The sequence below is a fragment of the Poromitra crassiceps genome (genome assembly GCF_964638095.1).
Source record: "Poromitra crassiceps genome assembly, chromosome: 2".
NCBI lineage: Eukaryota > Metazoa > Chordata > Actinopteri > Beryciformes > Melamphaidae > Poromitra > Poromitra crassiceps.
The window spans coordinates 38,132,196-38,157,467 of NC_139624.1; the positions used below are offsets into that span (position 1 = coordinate 38,132,196).

The 25,272-nt window shown below is 43.4% G+C and overlaps 1 protein-coding gene across 1 annotated transcript in view; it reads left to right on the forward strand.

The window, feature by feature from the left end:
* LOC310799455 (properdin-like) overlaps window positions 1-25,272 on the forward strand; it is a gene marked incomplete at its 5' end in the record, with an annotated part of 38,871 nt that overhangs the window by 7,460 nt on the left and 6,139 nt on the right. The window contains 7 exons of the mRNA XM_083662040.1: window positions 42-180; window positions 7,840-8,003; window positions 12,131-12,298; window positions 12,551-12,697; window positions 15,906-16,073; window positions 23,351-23,542; window positions 25,057-25,230. Coding sequence (XP_083518166.1) covers window positions 42-180; window positions 7,840-8,003; window positions 12,131-12,298; window positions 12,551-12,697; window positions 15,906-16,073; window positions 23,351-23,542; window positions 25,057-25,230 — 1,152 coding nt within the window. The remainder of the gene's footprint in view (window positions 1-41; window positions 181-7,839; window positions 8,004-12,130; window positions 12,299-12,550; window positions 12,698-15,905; window positions 16,074-23,350; window positions 23,543-25,056; window positions 25,231-25,272) is intronic.

A 25,272-nucleotide genomic window follows, 5' to 3' on the forward strand; every position in this document is an offset into this window, starting at 1 on the left:
GTGTGTGTGTGTGTGTGTGTGTGTGTGTGTGTGTTTTACAGGCTGTGTGCGGTGTTTCTCCCGGGTGGACCTCTCTCTCTCTCTCTGTGAGGGCGAGCTAGGAGAGGTGGAGGAGGACGACTGCTGTCAGAACCCTCAGTATGGTTACCAGGCAACGGACGGAGTGTGTCACTCCTGTGGGTCAGTGTATGCACACACACACACATATGCACACATGCACAGATATACACACACACGCAAACACACACAGGTCGGGGGAAAAACAAATGAAAAATATCTGCTCCGCAGCAATGAGTTGTGGCCGCCCGCCACCCCTTTGTGCAGGTCAAGATTCAAGTTTATTATTTGTCCCAGTGTGTCCGGTGTGCCACAGCTGCAGCATCGACGCTGAACGACGCCCGGGCGACACAACTCTGAATTTTCAATGTGTTTTGGACACTGCACAAAGGAGTTACATGTTACTTCCTGCGTGCACTATGTGGCGCTAGAGAAGACCAGGTTGCTGTATATCGTGTAGAGCATGTAAATGGGTTTGTCACATAAGGTTCAATTTGTGTTGCCAGTAGGTGGCGCTTCCCAAGTGGGGCATTAATGCAGCAATAAATTTAGTGGAGGTCGCCTGACATACATAAGTGTCATGAATATTGGACATTACACAAAGGTTTTCCCTCACCCCACCCAAACACCGCCCATAGCCCCTGCAGGCACTAATCCCACAGCTTTCTAGCACCTTCTTATCTAATCTGTTTGAAACTTTTGTGTAGAACAGTCTAACGATGCAGATGCACAAGTTTGGTGTCATTTGAAGAAAAAATGTGGGAGTAAGGTTTAATTAGTTTTACAGTTTCTGCAGTTTTGCACTCTTTGGACTTCATAATTTGCTATAGATTGGAATTTACAAAAGTTTCTCCTCACTTGGGCCTACATTTTGGAGAATGTTGCAAAGTTGTAGCACGGATGCATGATTTGTTATGCATTTTCAAATTTTGAAACTTTAGACGGTTGCTGTAGCACCACCATCAGGACTATTGACGCTAAATTCGCGTTGACGAAGTTTGGCATGGGACTGGGTTTATTTTCATGCATGTCCAACATATATATTATATTATAAAGTGCCAGAGGCCACTTACTTGGACAGTTTGGTGGTCTCAGGCGGAACCAAGGCGACACTCGTTGAGGGAGGTAAGAGGAAGGAAAGTGGGAAAAGTAGGAAAAAGGTGTAGTTGCCCTACAACAAAGGTGGCAACTACACCTTTTTCCTACTTTTCCCACTTTCCTTCCTCTTACCTCCCTCAACGAGTGTCGCCTTGGTTCCGCCTGAGACCACCAAACTGTCCAAGTAAGTGGCCTCTGGCACTTTATTTTATAAATTGTTCCCTCACCAAGAGCACCTCAAACAAACAAACAAACAAACAGACACACATACGACAGAGCACGCCAGCTCCCCCATTTTTCTCATATATATTATATTATATATAATATATATATATATATAATATATATAATAATAATATAATATAATAATAAATAAAAATCATATAATAATAAATTAAATAATAATAATAATTAAATAATATAATAATATAATATATATATATATATATATATATTATATTATATATATATTTATTTTCATGCATGTCCAACTTCCAAGAAAAAGAAGAATATTGGCAAATACAAGTAGTGCCCCTGCCGCTGGCCCGGCCACTAATAATATTGGCAAATACAAGTAGTGGCTGGCATGGCGCTAGAACAATTTATAAAAAAAGGTTTTTCGGCATGTTTTCGACAAATTTGTATATTTAAAGTGATAATGCCGAAGATTTTCATGTAAATAAATGTCTGTAAAGTCACTATATATCATCAAGTGAGTTATCACTATGGTGATTGAGCCTATGGACAATTGATGAAAGCCCTTGCATCTCTCTGTATTGCAACATTTATGAGCTTGTGTCTGTGGCGACACTTTCCCGGCACCCCAAACAAAAACAAAAACAGAAAGATATCACAAGCGGCGCACAGTCCTTGACATGTTTCGCCTCACCCAGCACAATTGTCTGGCAGGGAGGGGGTAGGCGGAGTAGGAACAAGTTTGACAGTGTTGCCAGATGCAGGTGATGGTTTCCCGTCCACAGACTGCCAGAACGCACACAAAACGGCGCAAGGGAAGCGACCCAATCTGGCAACACTGTCAATGTCCTACCAGAATAATATAGAAGAGAGAGTGGGCCAACGCAAGTCCAAAATGCGTGACTCGCGTACCCAGGAAGGGCTCTCATTCTACGTTATAATGCATAAAATAAAGCTGATAATATACAATTTGATTCTTTAAACATCTTACCCTAATACCCTTTCAAAAGTACATCACAAATTGTCCATTCTGCTGCAACCCGACAGCGCTGCTTAATCCCAAAACTGGTCCATTGGAGTGAATGAGATGTCGCAACTCTTCTATTATAATAGCTCTGCTAACTATCGCAAGACCAACTTCTTCTTTTGAGATGTGTGCGCGGTTGGCGTCCAAGCGTTGCATTACCGCCCCCACTGGCCTACTTGAATATATGTATATATATCAGAAGAAGAAAAAACCCTTCACGTCACATATGCGCCACTGTGTGGATCTCATCTGCAATTACTGCTCATGGCCATAGGTGTGTCAGAGACAAGAAAACTGAAATCTTCCGTATTATCACTTTAAGCATAACATTTCAGAAAACTTGTAATACAAAAAATATTGTCTTAATGTAAGTAATCAACTGGGGAAGGGTCAATTACATATCGAACGTCCACCCCCCCCCCCCCCCCACATTCGAAGTTACATTCGAATTTCGAATAAAAAGTGACAGCTCTACCTACAATCAATCAGCTCCACCTCCATTCTCGCTTCAATTGGACTGTAAACAATAACCGCGGCACACAGAAACGGCCGTGGACATCCACTATACAGAGGAAATCCCGGAATATTGGCAGTCTGTCCCCCCCCCACACACACACACCCCAGCATTGAAATGTCCCAAAACAAGCAGGATTCAAGAACCTTTTTAAGAACCACACTGTGTCCTTTGTTCTGACCATTGACATTGAAATGATCTCCTAGATAAACTCCAATCAGGCTTTCGCCCCCATCACAGCACAGAAACCGCGCTTACTAAAGTCATAAATTACATCAGAATGAACACAGACTCAGGCAAAAATTCGATTCTAGTGCTACTGGATCTTAGCGCTGCATTTGACACTGTTGACCACTCAATTTTATTGGACAGACTGGAAAACTGGGTTGGGCTATCGCAGGGGTGGGCAACTATTTTTCATGGGGGGCCACATGAGAAACCCAGATTGTTGCCGGGGGCCGAACAAATATTGTCATGCCGTAACCCATGGATGGGCAACTTTGATGATAGAGAGGGCCACAAAAAAAATTCCTCGCTACGAGATTTTGCTGAGGGCTGAACGGCGCCAGCACGAAGAATTTGGGGCATTTGAAGCCAGGTTTAGAGGAATAACTAATTTTAAATTAACAATTGTGATGTCATTATTCAGTCTTAACCACCAATATTTGATCCTTTTCCTCACTCACTCCTATATCACCACCTGCTCTCCCTGCAGGGCTTGAAATTAACTTTTTTCACCATCTGCCAATATGGCTGCTAGATTTTAAAGTTACCAGCGAATTAGAATTTCCACTAGCCGAAATGTTTTTCTTGAAATAAACCAGAATATGAGTGGGTTAATTTAAGCATAAGTATCAGTAAGTGGCCCGGGATTCTCAAAGCCTGTGTTGAGGGTCACACAAGAACAAAAATGCACTCTTGAAGCTAAATAAATCCAAAACCAACAAGTTAATTATTTAAATTTCTACTTCAATGTAGAACAGTCATTTCTTACACATGAGATTACTTTTAGCCTTTTAGTCATAAATATTATTGAAAGATATTCCATATTTCAGACTGAAATGCTATAACAGAAGAGTAGTGCCCAGAATGACATGAACATTTGGACGCTTATTCAGCGGGTATATTGCATGTTGCGTTCAAGTGCAGTGTAAAAAAAAAATATATATTATTATTTTTATTTTTTTTGCAATTCCATCGCGGGCCACACAGGGGGCGCCCGCGGGCCGCATACGGCCCGCGGGCCGTATGTTGCCCATGTATGGGCTATCGGGTACGGTCCTCCAGTGGTTCAAGTCCTATCTTCAAGACAGGAAGTACTTCGTCTCCATTGGCAATTACACATCTGACCTAACTAGGATGACTTGTGGGGTGCCTCAAGGATCCATTATGGGCCCCGTTCTCTTCAACCTTTATAGCCTAATTATGCAAAAAAACAAAGTAGCCTATCATAACTATGCAGACGACACTCAGTTGTATATAACTCTTTCCTCAGCTGACTATGCCCCCATAGAATCATTGTGCCAGTGCATTGATCAAATAAATAACTGGATGTGCCAGAATTTCCTACAGCTAAACAAAGACAAAACTGAGGTGATCGTCTTTGGCCCCAAAGAACAAAGGCTTAAAATCACTGTACGCCTTAAGTCTCTATCCCTGAAGCCTAAGGATCAAGTCAAAAATCTTGGAGTTATTATTGATTCCGATCTCAACTTTAACTCCCACATTAAGTCAATTAGAAAATCAGCTTTTTATCATCTTAAAAATATAGCAAGAATTAGGGGATACATGTCCAGACAGGATCTAGAAAAACTAATTCACGCCTTCATTTATAGTAGGTTAGACTACTGCAATAGCCTTTTTTCTGGTCTCTCCAAAAAAGAACTTAGGCAACTTCAACTCATTCAGAATGCTGCTGCTAGAGTTCTAACAAAGACTAAGAAAGCTGATCATATCACTCTAGTTCTTAAGTCCTTACACTGGTTGCCAGTGTGTCATAGAATAGATTTTAAAATACTGTTATTAGTCTATAAATCACTGCCTAGGCCCAAAATACATAGCTGAATTGCTCCCACGCTACGAACCGTCTAGAACTCTTAGGTCAACAGGGTCCAGCTTATTAACTGTCCCTAGGATCAAATCAAATCATGGGAAGGCTGCATTTACCCACTATGCTTCTGCTAGCTGGAACAAATTGCCTGAAGACCTCAGATCTGCCCCAACCTTACTTACTTTTGAAAATAGACTAAAGACTTTTATGTTTACCGTCGCTTTTAACTGCTGACAGCTACTATGCAAACCCAATGAGTCCTCTATAAGTTTTAGCTCTTTCTGCAACTGCTGCGCCTGTTGCTTAATGCACTTTTTATACTCTTTTTTTTTAGTTTTGTTGTGATGCTTTTAAATGTCCATTTTATTCTCTTCTTTTCTTTTCTTTTCCTGTCAACCATTTTATGTGCTTAATGAAGTTGCTTAATGCACTTTTTATACTGTTTTTTTTTAAGTTTTGTTGTGATGCTTTTAAATGTCCATTTTATTCTCTTCTTTTCTTTTCTTTTCCTGTCAACCATTTTATGTGAAGCACTTTGAATTGCCTTTGTGTATGAAATGTGCTATACAAATAAACTTAACTTGACTTGACTTGACTTGACTTGACTTGACTTGACATATATATAGTGGACAAACGGAGCTCATTGACTTTGACACAGCAAAATGAAGCTCACTTCCGGATATTGTTTGATTTCGTTTGATTGGTTGAATGAATTAATGCTACACGGAAGTACGAGGGGAGGGGGCGTCTGCCCCTAGCGGCTGCCGGGGGAGTTTCCGAATTTGCCCTGTCTCGCTTATCGCCGTAATGCATTATGGGTAGTCAGCTACTGTGGCTAATGTTAGCGGCTAACGCTACTTATTTTACATTGCAGTAAAGTAAGTAGCACGGCACTTAATGACCAAATTGATTTAACTTTTAACCATTTCGAGTAACACTGTTTCCATACGGACCCCCAGCATTGGTTAGTTGTTTATAACGTGACTATATTTATGTACTCCGGTTTCTGGGCTGAATCCAATGGTCTGAATGGTCTGAATACAGAGAAGGCTTAAGGCTTTATCTAACGGTATAAATAACGTTAAATGGTCCGCCATGTTATGGACGTTAGATGTATGGTATCTATATAGTTACGTGTGTCTACTAACATTATTAAAATATCATAAAGTAACACTATTTTCTGATCATTTGCTCAACTATTACTTGCTACCTGATGCCTTGCGGCACATTGCTGCCTCTACGAGTCGGAAGTATTACTGTTCTTATTATCCGATGTTTGTCGTCAATTTTCCTCGAAATGGGGCTATAATTTGGAAAACGGAGCGCGTGAGAGCATGAAAAAGACTTGAAATTGTTTTTTCAGACCATAAACTCATTTGGAAAGTCAAGTCAAGTTTATTTGTATAGCACATTTCATACACAGAGCCAATTCAAAGTGCTTCACATAAAATGGTTGACAGGAAAATAAAAGAATAAAAGAAGAGAATAACATGGACATTTAAAAGCATCACAACAAAACTTTATAAAAAGTGCATTAAGCAACAGGCGCAGCAGTTGCAAAAAGAGCTAAGAACTTATAGAGGACTCATTGGGTTGCACACTTACACTGCATCCCTGCTCGCTTACACTCCATCCCTGCACACTTACACTGCATCCCTGCACGCTTACACTGCATCCCTGCTCGCTTACACTCCATCCCTGCTCACTTACACTGCATCCCTGCTCACTTACACTGCATCCCTGCACACTTACACTGCATCCCTGCACACTTACACTGCATCCCTGCTCACTTACACTGCATCCCTGCACACTTACACTGCATCCCTGCACACTTACACTGCATCCCTGCACACTTACACTGCATCCCTGCACACTTACACTGCATCCCTGCTCACTTACACTGCATCCCTGCACACTTACACTCCGTCCCTGCATAATACAATACATCAATTTATCTATAGAATAAAATTGACATTTAAAAGCATCACAACAAAACTTTAAAAAATGGTATAAAAAGTGCATTAAGCAACAGGCGCAGCAGTTGCAAAAAGAGCTAAAAACTTATAGAGGACTCATGGGGTTTGCATAATAGACTATATAAGAAACATGACTACACACACATATGATAGTGATTGAGAAACAGCTGAGGTCTTCATGCAATTTGTTGTCTAAAGTGTTTATTTAATTATTTGCATTTGAGAGAATGCAATTTCCGCATCGGCCTCAAAAAGAGAGTTGGGGACTGGTTCTGACTTACAGTTTTTTTTGTTCAACCAATCAGAATTATGGTTCTAGATTAGGGCTGCACGATATTGGAAAAAACTGGCATTGCAATATATTTTTTATTCTGCGATATATATTGCGATATGAAAAAATACAGGAATTTTCACCAAAAGACTTGAATAGGTCTATCAAGCCTTGCCCGTTTAAGAAGGTGGTCTAGTGTGGGTAACCTGCATGGTTGACGTAGTAGGAGAGTGTGTTTTTAGCCACAGTTGCAGGATGCTAAGTGAGTAAAGGTACTATAGTTAGTAGGAAAGAGCTTAGAACGACACAGAGAGGGCGTGCATTACTGTAGGCTATGAGTTAATTTGCCTTACTTGACATTGCACGTTCTGCGATGTGACTATTGCACATGTGCACATTGCGATGACGATGCTGAAACGATATATTGTGCAGCCCTATTCTAGATAGAACGGGAGAACCTTGGGTTTATAACAGCGTTTCTGCATGCGTTTGTGTGCATGCGTGTGTGCATGCATACGTGTGCATGCGTGCGTGCCTGTGTGTACGTGTGTATGCATGCGTCCGTGTGTGTATGTGTGTGTGCGCGCGCGCATGTGTGTGTGTGTGTGTGTGTGCATGTGTGTGTGTGTGTGTGTGTGTGTGTGTGTGCAGGCCCCTGGTGTGGTCTCCATGGTCGTCATGGTCACCTTGCACGGTCCAGTGTGGGGAGGGCGTGAGGCAGAGGAGCAGGAAGTGTTTCGGCATCGGCCAATCAGAGAGATGTCCCATCCCCGAGAACAACCTGGAGACAGAGCCGTGCAACTCTACCTGCTGTGGTACACACACGCACACTCATGCACGCGGACGCACACACACACACATGCACACACACACAGCATATACCACTGTGCCAGACAGGCCCGGTTCTACGGGGGTGCAAAAGCATGCATTGCACCCTTATTTTAATTGTCTGCATGCTCAGTTGAAAAGTAATTTTTTTTTTTTTTTTTTTTTTTAATAAATGCTACAGCTGCACACTTACTGTTTAAACTTGAATTATAGTTGTTGTTTTTCTTTGTTCTTTGATGTGATTTTATGGCTTTTTGGCACCTATATGTAACCTTTTAAGGTTGAGATAATTGTATTATCATTATATGGTCCAAATATTTCAGTAAAACACTTGAAACACTTGAAATATTCTTGCTTGGGTGGTATCATTCTACTTGAAATGATGGTCAAATGCATTATTTTTAGTAAAATAACATGTCAAATTCCACCCGAGTGGGCCCGGCCTTCGGCCGGGCATCTGCTCCCCTTCCTAGCTAGGATGCACCCCTAGTCATCTTGTTCTGGAACCGGCCCTGGTGCCAGACCTATCTGCACATACAGTAGAGCTGTGTCAGACCTATGTGCACATAGCGCTGTGCAGAGCAACACATTATGTGCATACAGTATCATGATTTTGGTCGTATGTTAGCTTACATTAGCTTCAGGTTGCTCCTGGATAGCATCAGCATGATGGTCTCAGACGACGTCAGTATTAGGGCTGGCGCTAATGGCTTTTATGGCCTTAAAATAATATCACGATATTTCAGTGATAACAATTTTCTTGACAATATGACAAAATACTGAAAAATATTGAATTATTAATCTCAAGAACATACAATTGGAACAAAATAGGTGTTAGTTTTATATTTTAACATAAACGTTATGTTTGCCTTCAAATATTACCGTGGTTTGTTGTACACTCTTTTGTAACCAAACCACAAAACCGCTGCCACACGACTGAAGCCACTCCCATTTTTTAAATGAACTCCTCCACCGTGGAGCCGCTTTCAGCCATGTTTGTTGTAGCTGTGCGTATGTCACATCGTTATGCAGTGTAACAGTGTGACGTCATTACATCAACAGGTCGGAATACTGCCATTATCACAATATCATGATATGAATGAATGTGAATTGTAATGATTTATCGATAACAAATGATATGGTACAGCCCTAGTCAGTATTCGGATTTCACAAACACACATACCACTTTATTCACCTACTTGTCAACCATACAATGGCTGGTCTCAGCAATCTGTCAACATACATGTAGATTGCGTTTGACACATACCAAGTCGCTACTGAAGATACAAGCTACTTGTCCAGAGACAATATAAACACGAAGCGTCACCCAGTGGATTAATCTGTTAGCAGCGGGATTCTGGCCTGTTGTTGAGCCGGCTGAGTCCTTGGTAGAGGGGGCTTTCGGACCTTGTTGATGGCAGTTGGGAAAAAGCTGTTCTTGGGACGAGAGGTTTTGGTCCTCAGTTTCTTGTCGAGGGGGAGCATTTCAAAGAGTTTGTGTCTGGGGTGGGGGGGGGGGGGCGGCCATGATAGATGGAGATGTCCCAGAACATACATGGAGTTGAAATCAGAGGAGTGATGCTTCTAAATCTCTCTCCTCTTGATAAATCTATTTTCCATGATTACCCCGCATCTCTTCTCCATATGCCTGCTTACCAAAACTTTGCTCTGCGCATAGGCTAGCATGTTATGGATAGCGTATCATTTGGATTTTGATATTAAAGAATGAAGCAAGAACATGTGAACTGCCGAACTACACAACAATAAGAGTTGAATCTCGGTGTAATCATTTTCAAAATTCATACAATTACCAAACGAAATACTCCAATCTTTTAGTTATGATTTTGACATTAAAAATCATTTTCAAGGCTATTCACTGGTAAGAAACCAAAAAAACTGTCCCCCATTTTTGTTTGTTTGTTTGTTTATTATTATTATTATTATTATTATTATTATTATTTTGTCTCATTGTTTCATCAAAAACATAATAACATCGGGACCTATTATGGTAATAAAGTTCTTCCCATTGCTTTAGGGAAACTGATCTCATATTATGCACAAAACTAGCTTCTTCTTCTTCTTAGGCACCGGGGCCCTGCGAGTTTGACATGGGATGTACTGCTCGCACCACTCCCGAATATCCTTGAACATAAAGGGCCAGTAACAAGTTTGCCTGGCTCATTCCCATACACGTTCTGCTGAGAAATGCGGCGAAGCGGGGCCCCCATGAAGAGACTGGAGCACCTGAGGGACAAGCGAGGAGGGCACCACCACCTGACTCTGAGCATCTCCCTAGAGGGGACACTTAAAGGGGGACTAAACCCCCAGATTTCTGGCAAAATGGCATTCTGCTTGATTTGAAAACAAAAACAAACAAGGAAAGAAGCAGAAGACCCTCTCCTCTTGTCTCACTATACTCTTTGGCTGTGCTCAGCCTCAGACTGGAAGTTTTAACAGGAAACAGCGGCCATGACAGTCTGTCCGCATCGATAAAAAAAACGTTATATTAGAGCTATGATATCATTATACATATCAACTACTACCAAACGCTGGTGGTCTGTATGGAAACAGCATGAATCAAACTGTTGAGCGTTATATCAAATTGGTCATTCAATGGTGCTTTACTGCCATATAACTAACGTTAGCGCCCACAGCTAATAGCTAGCATTAGCCACAGTACCAGAGCGGATCAATGCCTTTGCCCCAGCTACTCAGGCAGCTCTGTTAGCCAGGAAGGGCTCAAGCTAGATTTGAATGCATAAAATAAAGCTGATAATATACAATTTGATTCACATTGATGTACACCACACGCGCGTACACCTTAACGGTGTACCAAATCGGCCATTGATTTGAGGCCCCCCAAAAAAGCAGTTTTGAACCCATAGAGGGCACTCTTACTGCCTGAAATGATACAGTTTGTACAATTGTAACAGTTTGGTCTAAAATGTGGATATTCTGACCAGAATCCTTTACACACCACCCCAAAAGCCATATATATTGTTTAAAAGCTGAACAAAAGTGTTTTGTGGTTTAGTCCTGCTTTATTGGCCCGGCAAGCACTCCATTCACCAAAGAAAGATGGGAAAATTCAGTCCATAACTTCCGAAGCCCCCAGGAGCTGCCTCTCATCCGCCACCGAGTTGGTCGAGAACCATTCCCCCTCAATCCATTCCAACACTGCCAATCTCCGGGTCAGCCCATTGCAGTTCTTTCAGCTCAGTTCCGTCATGTGAAAGTGCATGCATGACAGGCTTCTGAGCCACAGTCCATTTTCACGCGCAGCCCCCCATCAGTGAGGTCAGAGGCCTGGGAGTGTAACACGGGTGACTGATCGAGACAGCTGAACGTCCACCCGGGGAGCACTAGATTCCCTGTCTGAGTCTATGGCATTCACCTGACTGGCTGATTTGCAGGAGGTGACATCTACCATACCGGCCTCAGGGTCCGGAGGTTGCCGTGAGAGAGCGTCGGCATTAGAATGCCGCTGTCCATCCCTGTGTTGTATGACCCAGTTGAAGGGGTCCACTTCCAGTATCATCTCACTCTCTTCCCTGTGGGGTCCTTGTCAATAGACATGCCACGCAGTCCCAGCAGGGGTTTATAATACGTTATTATGGTGAATGCAGCCGCTCCAATGTAATGCCTGAATTGGCGTATAGCCCACACAATAGTCCACAGTTTGTGGTCAAACGTAGACCAGCGCCTTTCATTGGGAGCGAGCGACTAACTGGCATACACCACCATTCTCTTTAGTCCGTCCCTGTCCTGAGCCAACATGGCCCCCACTGTTTCCATGGAGACATCTGTGTACACTTTAAAGGGGACGTTGAAGTCCCCTGTCGTCTGATCGCAAAGTCGTTACTGATTGGGGAAGACTGAATCCACCACTGGCATGTCACTGGTCAAGTGAACGGTTCACTTCCGACCCCAGCTGGCTGAGGGAAAGTGTCCCAGACCCAGAGAGAGATCTGCAGCATGCAGTAACGTAGTGTATCAGCGTAAGAACTCTCATGGGTCTGGCGTTGAGGCTATGTTAACATAGTCACTGACTGTCTGTGAACGTGCTCTTCATCTGTGTGTGTGTGTGTGTGTGTGTGTGTGTGTGTGTGTTTAGGGGTGGGCTGGGGCCCCTGGCAGCCCTGGTCATTGTGCTCGGTCAGCTGTGGAGGGGGCGGAGTCAGGAGGAGAGGGAGAGTCTGCTCCACTCAGCCTGAGTGTCGCTCGACCTGCAGAGGAGACTCAGAGCAGACAGACAGCTGCTCCAACCACACTGCCTGTCCTGGTAATGTTTGTGTGTGTGTGTGTGTGTGTGTGTGTGTGTGTGTGTGTGTGTGTGTGTGTGTGTGTGTGTGTGTGTGTGTGTGTGTGTGTGTGTGTGTGTGTGTGTGTCTGTCTGTCTGTCTGTCTGTCTGCATGTCTCTCTGTCTGTCTCTCTCTGCCTGTCTGTCTGACTCTGTCTGTTTCTCTGTAGTGCATGGTGGTTGGTCGAGCTGGTCAGAGTGGGCGGGGTGTTCTGCTTCCTGTATCCCGTCAGGGGGCCTGGGCCTGGCCTACCCCACCAGGAGCCGCAATCGTTCTTGTTCTAGCCCTGTCGCTTCCTCTGACACTGTGCCGCCGGGCAATGGTTGCCCTGGAGACAGCGACCAGAGCGAGGACTGCAGCGAACTTCCCCACTGTCCAGGTTGGATTGGTTGATTGATTGATTGATTGATTGATTGAGACTAAAAAGAAGTAAGCAAGGCACTTTTGTAGGTGAAAAAAGTTAAAAAGCCTTTATTGTATGTAGGGCTGAACGATTTGGGTAAAAAATCTAATTGCGATTTTTCTGACCGATATTGCGATTTCGATTTAATTTCGATTTTTTTTTAATTCAAGTTTCAGTGCAATATTAACTGTAATAAATGTAAAACACAATGGAGCATTTGCCTACCACATTCAAACATCACAATCAACAAACTGCTCTATATTATAATGCAAGGATGAGAACTTGGATAAGAATTCCTTCCAGCAACATTTATTTGCTTTTAAACAACAGCTGCAATTCTCTCTGTGTCTCAGTCTGAGACACAACTCAAGTCTTAAGTCTTTAACAATAAAAACAAAACAAAACGCCGCAGCTCTTGAAGTAACTGCCCAAGGATCACTTGGCCTTTTTTGCAGCCGATGGCCTGGCTCCTTCCTGTGCTGTACTTTGAGGCACAGCAGCAGCATCTGGGGGTGATGGCAGCCCTCTTCTCCTGCAAAACACAGACACAACACAGACACAACTGTTAAGTTTCACATTAATGCAATTCACATCACACACATTCATTCACACATCAAATACGGGGCACAGGGCAGGCTATATACACAAGCAGTGTTTCAGTGAAGCCCTATTTTGCAAGGAAAGGAAGGGGAGAGAGGGGGAGGATGAGGAGAAAGGAGAGGAGTGGGAGAGGAGAGAATTAATGCAGGTTACCTTTAGTGCCACCTGCACTTGTTCCATCTCTCTCTTCACCCGGGCCTTGATTTGTGGGACATTCTCTGCACTTAGGTAGCTTGTTCGCAACTTTTCTGAAAAACAAAATAATTAACCAAATTATTCTATAAGTACTACATAGCTGTATTGCATTTTTAAGAGTGGAACTAATTATACTAATAATGATGATGTAGGAAGGAGAGAAAGTAGGGAGGAGAGATGGGGAGGGAGAGAGCAGAACGCTGGGAGAGAGGACATTAGCTACTACAGAATCATTCCATTTCCCAGACTGACAATATATTGGCTATATAATATATTGGGGGAGGTGAAGAGGGGCATTTAGACATTACTGTAGGCTTACCAAGCTAACGTTACAATACAAGTACTGCATTCAGGCAGAGTCAGACTGAGAATGTTAAGTGAGAGGGGAAGAGGACATGTAACGTGAGCTAGCCAGTTAGGGCTAGCAAGCTAACTTTACTAGCTAAATGAGCTATCTCCTTAAAGCTAATTTATACTAACTGCGGAGTGTCCGGTGTTCGCGGAGCGGAGGCTCTGTGCGGCGAGCGCGGCGCTCCGCACAGGCTCTGCGGAGGGACTGCACGGAGCTCCGCGCTCCTCTCAAAAAATGTAACTCCGCGGAGCCCGCCGCAAGCTCGTGCAGTCAATTCCGAGGCTATGATTGGCTAATGTTTGCTATGGTTTGTATAGGGAAGAAGCCTCCACAAACTGACCAAGTGATCGGCGAAATCAGTGCAAAATGAACGGGTTTGAGCATCGCCTGGCAGAAGAAGTACAGAAATATAGAAATGTGTATGATTCATCCACACGAGACTACAAAGACCTACAGATTACTAATAATTCGTGGAGGGAAATTGGTAGAGTTTTGTCAACAGATCCTGACATCTGTAAACAAAAGGGGAAGAAACGTCGGGACAAATTTGTGAAAGCCAAAAAAGAAGGTGAAAGGAGAGAGTGGGGATGGCGGTGGGAAAATAATTCCTCCCATAACAAGCTGCCTTGGCTCAGTGTTTTTGGGAAAAAAGTCTGAATAGCCTACAATTTACTACGTCAATAAAAACTTGATTTGAGATCGAAAAAATGAAATGCAAAGCACAAAAACAAGAAGACAACAAACTTACTTGCTAAAAACAAACTGAAAATAGCCTACAATTGCACTAGGATTGATTATTCGCCGATATAAATCAGGATCACACATGGAAGAACTGATGTGACATTTGCATTCCTGCTAAAAACACAACGGGAGCCTGGAGGGGGATTCTCCGCTCTCTGCAGACACTGCACTGATACCGCATTTACCATAAAAGGATGTGCCTCTGCGGAGAGAACGGTCTTGCCGTGAACACCGCGGACACCGGACACTCCGCAGTCAGTATAAATTTGCTTTTAGGGAGAGAGCTAGCGTTAGTAAAGGTAACTTGCTAGCCCTAGCTGCTAGGCTAAATAACGTACTGATGGCGAGGTGTAGTCTGTGGTGAAGCACTGGAGTCTGGTCCATCTGTTGATTTCCATAGCTTTTATGATGTTTGAAGCGTTGTCGTGGTTATGCACCGCGCTTGCATAGTCTTTTGGTCACTAACCGATGCTCTAAATCCAAAGTAGTTCCAGCCTTTCTTCGGTGCTAAATCATCCGGCGGCCGCTTCTTGTTCTTGTTCGGCTGAAGCCATTACACTTCCGAGTCTTGTTAGATAGCTGCCCTTCCATTGTAGAGAATCCAGTCAGTGGCGCACTATTAAAAATCCAGTCAGAGTGAATAATTGTGTCAACTTTTGTAAAGTTCGCTAATCGGCTCGCTAGCTAGCTATATTCTGCAGACTGCTGCAGCTATGCTTTCTGCTCCTCCATCCACATCCAGGCACGTTTGATACTGCGTGCTGCTGCTGCGTAAACATACGTCACGTCTACTACGGCGTGCTGCTGCTGCGTAACGACGTCACATCACGTGTACCTACATGCAGTCATGTCACATGTTAAATCCCAGCCTTTGCGATTAATCTAATTGCGTTGTTTCAAATCTCGGTTTCAATTTAAATTCGATTAATCGTTCAGCCCTAATTGTATGGCTAATGCATAGTAGCAAGAATTAAAAACGCACCGACGCATAGGGTTAGGGTTACACAGGCCTTCATCAGGGTGACAAACAAGGGAAAAACTGCAATGCCAACATATATAAGGTGTGGCAGGAAATGCCAACATAGTTCATTTGCATAATAAATTGAGCTGACAGGAAGACGACCATATAAGGAGTCGGCAGGTAACTCCAGCAGTGACATAATGGAAAAAAATGCCTTGTACAAACCTATCTATTGATTGATTGATTGATTGATTGACAAATGAACTGAAAGTGGTTGGAATAAGAAGTTGCATTGAATTGAAAGGTCTTTGTCTTCATTCTGCTTGGCTGTTCAGTGGACGGTGGCTGGGGGGCGTGGCTTCTGCCCGGGCCTTGCTCCACCTCCTGTGGGGAGGGGCTTCAGCTGTCGATCAGGAAGTGTGATAGCCCCACCCCCAAATATGGCGGCCGGTTGTGTGACGGAGCGAACGCTCGAACCAGTGTCTGTCAGAGCACGTGTGCAGGTAACACACACGCACGCACACTCTTTTTATGCGGCTGACAAATAGAACTTGCTACAGAACACACTACAACTGAATCAGCTGATCCCCCTGGGACCTTTCAGAATACTCCTCGAGGACACTTTGCATAAGGAATGCTCTTGTTTTATCTGACTTGTTTTTAAAGGTTAAATAAAAAATAAAAAAAAGACACGCACACGCGCGGGCGCACACACACACACACACACACACACACACACACACACACACACACACTCACACTCTCACTCTCACTCTCACACACACACACACACACACACACACACACACACACACACACACACACACACACACACACACACACACACACACTTCTGTCTAATGAGCTCAGTTGAAGTCAGTAGCACTGTGGAGACATTTTACTGTTGGAGTTGGGTTGAATTAACCTTTAAATGGCCACTTTGTCGATTTGCAACCAGTTTTGCACCCAGTAACCTGACATGCCAGATGGTTTGTTACACATGGGTCTTGAGTCACAAAGCAGTAGGGGTGGGCGATACTGCAAAATTTGGTGTCGATCCGATACCAAGTAATACTGGTCCAGAATTGCCGATATCGATACCGATACCGATACTTTTTACTATTAAATATGGCTTATGAACTTTCATGTAGGGGAGAGCAGTGTGTCATCAATAGGTTTATCAATTTATCAACCACTATAAATGATGACCGGTACAGTTTGAAAATGTAACATTAACCAATGCTGAAGATCCTTAATATTAATTCAACTACTATATATACCTGGATATTATTTTCCTCTGTGAAAAGACTGCCCGTGGAGTCTATCTCCGTGTTGAGGGGGGGGGGGGGAGGTGTCTGTCTGATATTTCCCTCCTCCCCTTCTTTTCTGCAGGTCAGAGCTCTCTTTCTTGTTTCTCAGATGCTTAAACAAGTTGGTACTGTAGTAGGCTAGTGGTCCCACAGTAGTGGACAGCCTGCATGCGGCTACGTCACACTTCACAACAATACTGATGTAAAATAACCAAACGATCTGCTCCTGTTCCTTTGAGCCATCACGTAATGGCATGTGTGTTTTTGTATGCGATTGTGCGCGTCGGATTTCAATCCCACTCTGTGCTCTGCTGCTTGCCTTCCTTTACAAGACCCGCCCTGCATATCGTTCAAGCACTATTATTGGCCCAGGCACGTATACTCTGTTTCAGTGCACATGTGATGACACGACAACAGCAAATCCGAGGCGGAGAAGCCCTGCATGAATGCACGCAAAAAATATCGAAAAATCGATATTTTGATGTCAGGATCGATCTTCAAAACGAGACTCAGGTATCGGGAGTATCGATATTTTGGGATCGATCCGCCCACCCCTACAAAGCAGCACTGTGTCAAACGTCGCAGCTGAAACGGTGGATAAACATTGCATTTCCTTGTAAGTCCTTCAAAATAAAATAAAATAAATGCCTTCCATTAGTTTGTCAGTGCAATTTAAATTTTTTAGCACTAATAAGCCTAGTGACTAACTGTCAAAAAGGGCTTTAGATTTCGAGAACAAAACTGCCCTAGAAAGGAGAAAGGCAGTAACTTGCCAGACTGCAGAGCTGAGAAAAATGACTTTAAAGTTTTCTTGTCGTCCAGTCAAAATAGTTGTAGGCAGATCATTGGATGTGGCAAATCTTTGTTTCTTTAGTTGTTATCTATCTATATAAAAATATTTAGCTAACTTAACGTTTGACCTTAATTTGGAAGTTACTGTATTCCTCCTTTGCATGACTTATGAAAAAGGATGGGGTTATACCAAAGTAAAAGGCAAGTTAAATTGTATCTTGTCTTTTTAGTTTTAAAAAGCAGTTTAATGACAAATCCTTAGTCTGATGATGATATAAGATGAAATTGCACATTTTACTCTTATTCATCACATTAATATTAACATTTGTTATGATATTTCTATGCAAGTATGTTTGTGATATTCCAAATATCAAGTATTGTGTTTGGATAATTTTGAGCATTTGAACCAACTAATATTTATATTCTTTCTTTCCCTTTTTTATATTTTTTTCCAGATTTTTCTATCAAATTTCCCCCCCCATTAGTGCAAATCTTTTATTAATAATATAATAATAAAATATATATAATATAAAATATAATAAAAATATAATATTTATATTCTAATAAAAATATCACACTGAATAACCCTGAGGTCCATTGATGATAGGCATCGTCAAAAGGTGCATCACGTGTGTTTCTATTAATATCTCTGCCATACAACGTCGCAGAAAAAACATTCACATACCCCCAAACACAGAACAATCTCCTCTTCCCTCTCCAAGTTGTTGCTAGAGATCGTGGGTCACTCAGACAGTGAGTTAGAATGCCGACAAGTGCTCACAATATCGTGTGACTGCAGCCTCACCATGTGCCATTGGTGCAGTTGTGTGTCCATCTACATTTCTTTGTTGAATCGACCAATGGACACCCAGGAAATCACTATCGATCAGCACATGAGGCTGCTGTTTTTTCTACATAGAGATTTTGACGGACACACAAATCCACCAGTAGCTCTCGGGAGGCGCATGTAGACCAGCCTCTCACCATGCGCCATTGGTGCATTTGTGTGTCCGTCTAGATTTCTTTGTTGAATCGACCAATGGACACCCAGGAAATCACTCAGGGCCCACCCATTCTAGTCTGGAGCCGTCTCCTCTAACCTCGCATCACCAGGCTCTTCTGGAAGAGCCTGGTTTCCATTATCCTTGAATTACACCTCTCGTCCTGTTTCCGCCCTAGTTCAGAAACATGATAAAAAAAAGAAAGAAAAAAAAAAAAAAAAGATGGATGTACCAAACAAAGTTTTCAAATAATTTCTTGTAGGATTCACAATATCTTTTAATACATCTTTTTTTGCCGCACATGTTTCCGGTAGACTGTTTCCTTGTCCCTGGTTTACGCCCCCAGGTCCAGAAGCGGTGGAGACGGCTCCAGACTAGTCTCCTCCGTTTTTACTGAAATGTTGCCACAAATGAATTCCACAAATCCAGAGCATCCAGAGTCCTTGTATCGACATTAAACTCAGATATAAACATTTGTTTGTAACCTTTGGCTCATTTCTGGCAGATTAATATCGATTTCCTTCTCAGCCCTTGGTTTGGAGTGTGGGTCCTGAAAATCTCTGTTTCGAGGGCTAGTAAGCCTCCCACTTCACCTTAGGTCTGATGCAAAAACGAATTGGGACACCCTACCCCAGGGCTCTCAAACTCAAATTACCTGGGGGCCGCTGAGTGTCTAGTCTTGTCACAAGGGGGCCACTTCATTTATTAAAAAAGAAAAGAAAAATGCAACCGTTCAAATTCTCAACATTAACTCATTGAGTGCCAGCCACTTTTGGAGAACGGATGCTCCCAGTGCCAGAGATTCAGAGCATTGTGTGATATTGTGTGATATTACTATGTAAACACCGAACACGCACAAAGAACGAGGAGACTCTATTGTATCATCAGCAAAAAAAAGTTTATTGATACCATTTTCCGTTCTTTAGTTATGAGCCGGAGAAGATAGGTTGTTTTGAGCAAAAACAGGCGTTTCAAATTAGAAGCTGAGATATTCCGCCTTTTGTGAAATTAAGCATTTCAAGCACATTCACTGAGTCTGAAGCTAATATTTTCTGATGTAGTGACGTGGTGTAGTTGTGTGGTGCCCTGCGTGCCCCCCCCCCCCCCCCCCCCCCAGCTGCAAACTCCTCCCCACACTAACACACAGCCTCATGCACCCAGCGTCTATTTTCGGAGTGCTCCGTTTTTGTGTGCCGGCTCCCAGCGCGACAGGGAAAAGCCAAACCGGACTGCTGAGAATGGTTTGGCCCTTCGGCGTCGGGTGCTGCTTTTCTGGCGGCTAATCGTGTGGAGAAACTATACAGCAGAGACAGAGAGGCTCAGTTGTGGGCACGGATTGACTGCTGTTCGCAGCCAACGTTAACTCCAGCCAGAGCAATCTATTTGCAGGCTCTGGCTGCAGCATGAGCGGTTTCTCTTTCATCACGGGGCTTTTTCCAGCTGTTTTCCTGACCTTTGGGTCACCCACCTAATGGGTCAGTAAAATAGGTTATACACCTTCAATAGCTACAATATTTGTACAGGAGATGCAGGAGGCTTTGATCCACGTCCCACCGTCAAAAAACGCATTTGACGTCGATCGACGTCATTGGCACTCTACGTCACTATTTACTTTGACGTCGATCGACGTCGTTGGCACTCAATGAGTTAACAAATTTATTCATTTATTTGAGGGACAATCTATTTTTTACATTAACAATTTATTTGTTTATTTGAGGTACTACTACTTTTTAGGGACAATGCACATTACTTTGCCGCTTTGCCGATCATCTCACTCACCAGTCACCACGTAACTTACTTCAACTGCTGCACCAGCCTCCTTTCTCCCTTCTGGAAGAGATTTTGTTGTATTGACAGCTCTTTCTTTAGCTGTGCAGCAGGTTTGTCCCTCTCATCTCCCCGGTACTTTGCATAGGCTACTGCTCTGCATGTTTAGTTGAATAATGTCGCTTCAGGTTATATTCTTTTAATACGGCGATTTTCTCTTTGCAAATGAGGCAGGCGGCATTCCCTTTGAACTCGACGAAAAAATAATCACTCTCCCACTTCTCCTGAAACTGTCTGTGCTCGTCATCAACCTTTCTTTTGCCTTTTGATACCGACATGTTCACTTCTCAACAAAAGACAACATTTTAGCGTGCAAATGTTTTTCTTTCACTCGGGTGAACCAAATCACCTGCTAATGAGGTGGATTTTAGTGATGATCCCGCTGGCCTGGAGTGTGAAGCAGTGTTGCCATATACTGCTGACGGTTTCCAGCACAAAGAGTTCAAACCCGCCAAAATGCACACAAAACAGCCCAAGGAACTGCACATCTATGTACATTTATCTGGCAACCCTGGTGTGAAATGCGACTCGTCTGCATGAAGGCAGCGCCTCGTCCACGCGATCTGTGTTTTACAACGAGCGGAGGTGCGGGCCTGATTTCACTATAACTTGATATCAACTGGCGGGCCGTATGAATTCATTTTAGGGGCCGTGTCTGGCCCGGGGGCCTTGAGTTTGAGACCCCTGCCCTACCCCTTCACGTGAACGCGCAAAATGGAGGGTTAAGGGCTAAGTGGTAGGGCCAAGGGTGGAATTGGGATTGGGCCCTTGCAGTGAGAGTTCAAGGGATGCCTTTGAAATGGCCATGCCCATTTTTCCTAGCCAAAATTAAGCTTAAATTTGCAGCGTTATTTAGCCCCCTTCCTCACAAACTAGTATGTCATGCTTGATAGCAATGGATTAGGTCTTCTAGTTTCATATGATGTAAGTCTCTTCGCTCTAGCTTTAAAAATGACCCCGCTACCACCTCTGAATGACAGTAATATCAGCCACTTCAACCGCAGCCTCAAAAAGCAGTGACAGGGAAATGGCAATATTTAGGATTTGGGTTGAAACTAATGTCTCCTACTTTTTGAGGCTTACAATTAGTCACATAAGACCTAAATTACATAGTTGGAACTGGTTTTGGTGCATTTTGCTTGCCAGGGTCTTTAAGAAATGTCTCCACATGTTGCATATATTGTAGCCTACTCCATTTGTATGCTTCTGCCGATGATAGCCGAGCTGGAGGCATTATGGTTTCGGGTTGTACGTCCGTCTGATGTTCGTTGCGATATCTCAGGAATGCCTTGATGGAATTTCGTCACATTTGGCTCAAACGTCCAACTGATTAGATTTTGGTGGTCAAAGGTCAAGGTCACTGTGACCTCACGAACGCCATTTTCAAGCTCGTTAACGTGATATCTCAGTAATGCCTTGACGGAAATTCCTCACGTTTGGCTCAAATGTCAAAGTTTGGACAGACACAGATGTTGACTGCTCACTTGTTTGGCGGAGGCATATATCCGCGGTGCGATCGTTCTAGTTTGATTGAATTGATTGATAGATAATTGCAATCAGACACAAACGGGGGCAAATTGCACTCAGCAGCAAAACGTGTTTGCACTGGCATATGATTATCGCACTATCTTTTGTGAATCGGTCCTTGAGACGGCGCAAATAGCAATTGCAAATGATATACAATTCGTGCTATTAGCGAATGCAATTCATTCTTTGTAAATTCGCCCTTTTCTCTTTGCTAACTTTGTCTTTGCTATTGTCTTTGGTGCTACACTGGCCATGAAGTTGAGTCAGTGATGCACGCAATGCATTCTGGTTGGTGTAGGAATCCCCTTTAAGCGCGATGTGAGGAATCAAGCTGTTTTCTGGGTTTTCTCTGCCCTCTGCCCATTTCTACTACATACTGTATAGTTTTAATAAATCATCATATTCACAGTGGTAAAATAGGCATTTAAATCTCTCTCTGTATGTCTATATCTCTCTGTAGCCGTTTTCACACATGCGTACAGGAACATTGCCTGTAAATCAATATCGGCCATTTCCCGGAATTTCCCTTCACACCTGAGGGCTCACATGTGTGAATATAGCAGCGAAATTGCCTGTATTTGGGGGGGGGGGGGGCACGGGGGGCACTGCAGAGCGGGTGGGGAGTGACGTGTGCACTTGGATGGGGAATCCTCCTTATTTTGGGGGTCGGCAAAACTCCGATGGGGAAATAAGTTTGCTTGTCACACAATAAATCACACTCGTTTGACTTAAGAGGGCATGTATGTTGTATCCTTCACATTCGCTAACCAGTCTTTGAACTGAAATCTTTGAAGAAGTAGGGATCCCTGTCGGAGAGAAATAGCCTGGCTGGTTCGATGTTTATCCGTTCACCTGCGTTGTGTTGAAGCACTTTTTACAGACTGGCTTCGTTTGATGTGTCCAGGGGGCTTGCCTTCGCTGTCAGCAACGTAAGCAAAATACTTCCACATTTCGCTTCGTGCATTTGCTTTCTCAACAAGCATTGGGCGGCTTGCAAGACTCAAGCCGCTGCCATTTTCGCTGTCTGTGTCCCTGTCGGGCTGGACTGAAGGACTCTGGCCAGAGTGCGAGCAGAGAGGGGAGGGGGGGGAGCACACCCACACATGAAGCAGCCATACCGCTCTTCTGACAACCTAGGAACTGGTGAAATGTCCGCGATGACGGGGTCGCGCTTATACCGGAAAACAACTTTCACACATGAAGGCATTAGACCGCTTTCCGGTCATTTACCGGTAAAAAGCGCATGTGTGAAAACGGCTTCTGTATGTTTCTCTCTCTGTGTATGTCTGTATCTCTCTCTCTCTCTCTCTCTCTCTCTACAAGTGGATGGGTCGTGGTCTGGTTGGTCCAGTTGGGGGGAGTGTTCTTCTTCCTGTATCCCAGAAGGCCGTGCTTCTCTCAGGACTCGTCAGCGTTCCTGCTCTAACCCCGCCCCCTCCTCCCTCCCGCCGGGCATAGGTTGTCCTGGCGACAACAGACAGACAGAAAGCTGCGACCACCTGTCTCACTGCCCAGGTACACTTGTATGTCTGCCTGTCTGTCTGTAACTGAGTTTGTCACTATTGCAACTGGTGTTCTTCAGCAGGCATTACAAAATTCGGCACTGCTCTATGTCGGGTTCCCAGCAGCGCACTCCCCAAGTTTGAAGGCATGCAGATGAATGGCTATTGAGATAAACTGCTTTTTGCATTGCCAGTAGGTGGTGCTATGCCCAATTGCACGGAATCAGCACTCCGTTGAGTCCCCCTAAGCGCACTCCCCGAGGTTGAAGTCAATCGGACGAACGGTTCTCAAGATAAACTACTTTTTGTATTGCCAGTAGGTGGTGCTGTGCCGAATTGCATGAAATTCGGCACTGCACTGTGTCGAGTTCCCATCAGTGCACTCCCCAAATTTGAAGGTGATCGGACTAACGGTTCTTGAGATAAACCACATTTCTGTTGGCAGTAGGTGGCGCTATGCCGAATTGCACGAAAACAGGGCACTGCACTCTGTCAGGTCCCCCTCAGCGCGCTCCTAAAGTTTGAAGTCAATCCGTCCAACGGTTCTCGAGATACGCAAAGGACAGAGAGAGACAGACAGACGCTGCTGCCATTAGCCTATAGTGTAGATACTTGTCAAACATGTTTAATTGCAGGATGATGTGTGTTGGTATACACCTTAAAATCAAATACGTGTTTGATTTTAAGATATTTTTTACCCCAAAAATAAATAGGCTATTTACCCCTGTTTTGCCCAATGTTTTTGTCTTTTAATCAATCACCTAAACGGTATATTATATGATCATATATTCTATTAATTGTATTATATTATATAATTTGATATCTTATAATCTATAATATATCATCTATATATAGATAGATTTATAGATAGCCTATATACAATTGGATTTTTCTATTTAAGTATAATTGTTGTGACCATGTACCTGTCTTGTAACGGAGTCAACATAAGAATTTCACACGTGTGTCAAAAAAATTGGATCAATATTTTATTGAGTCAAGTATCAAGCATTTTCTTTTACAAAAAAACTACATAAACATTTACATAAAACCTATACAAACACATACACAACCAGACTCACTCAGAACCCCCCACCCCACCCCACCCCACCCCACCCCCCACAAAACCAGCAAAGACATTGAATGAATGAATGAATTTATTTGGTGATAAAATAAAATACAACAGTACATATAGTAATGAAAGAACAGACAATATATCAATCACCGAGGATAAAAACACAAAAAAGTCAGAGGGCTTATTTCCATTGTGGTCTTCACATATAGTAAGACGAGGCATAAAAAACATAAAACATTTAAAACAATTTAAAAGAAACATAAAACAGCGGAGAGCAGATTACATTAAAGGAACTCAAGATTAACATTAGCTCAACAGCATATATATTCAATCTAATATGTGCCCTTCAGGACAAATCAACCCAGGTAGTATCACTAAGTGGACAGTCTCCACCACGCCACCCAAAAAAATAAAAATAAAAATAGCTCCCTCTCTCTCTCCCCCTCTCCCTCTAGTGGACGGGTCTTGGGGGTCTTGGGGTCCCTTCACTTCATGTTCTGTCTCCTGTGGGGTGGGGCTTCAGCTGTCACTCAGGACATGTGACAGCCCCGCCCCCAAACATGGTGGCCAACCGTGCCCCGGAGCCGAGAGACGAACCAGCATCTGCAAGACCAATATCCACTGTCCAGGTCTGCACGTGCACACACACACACACACACACACACACACAC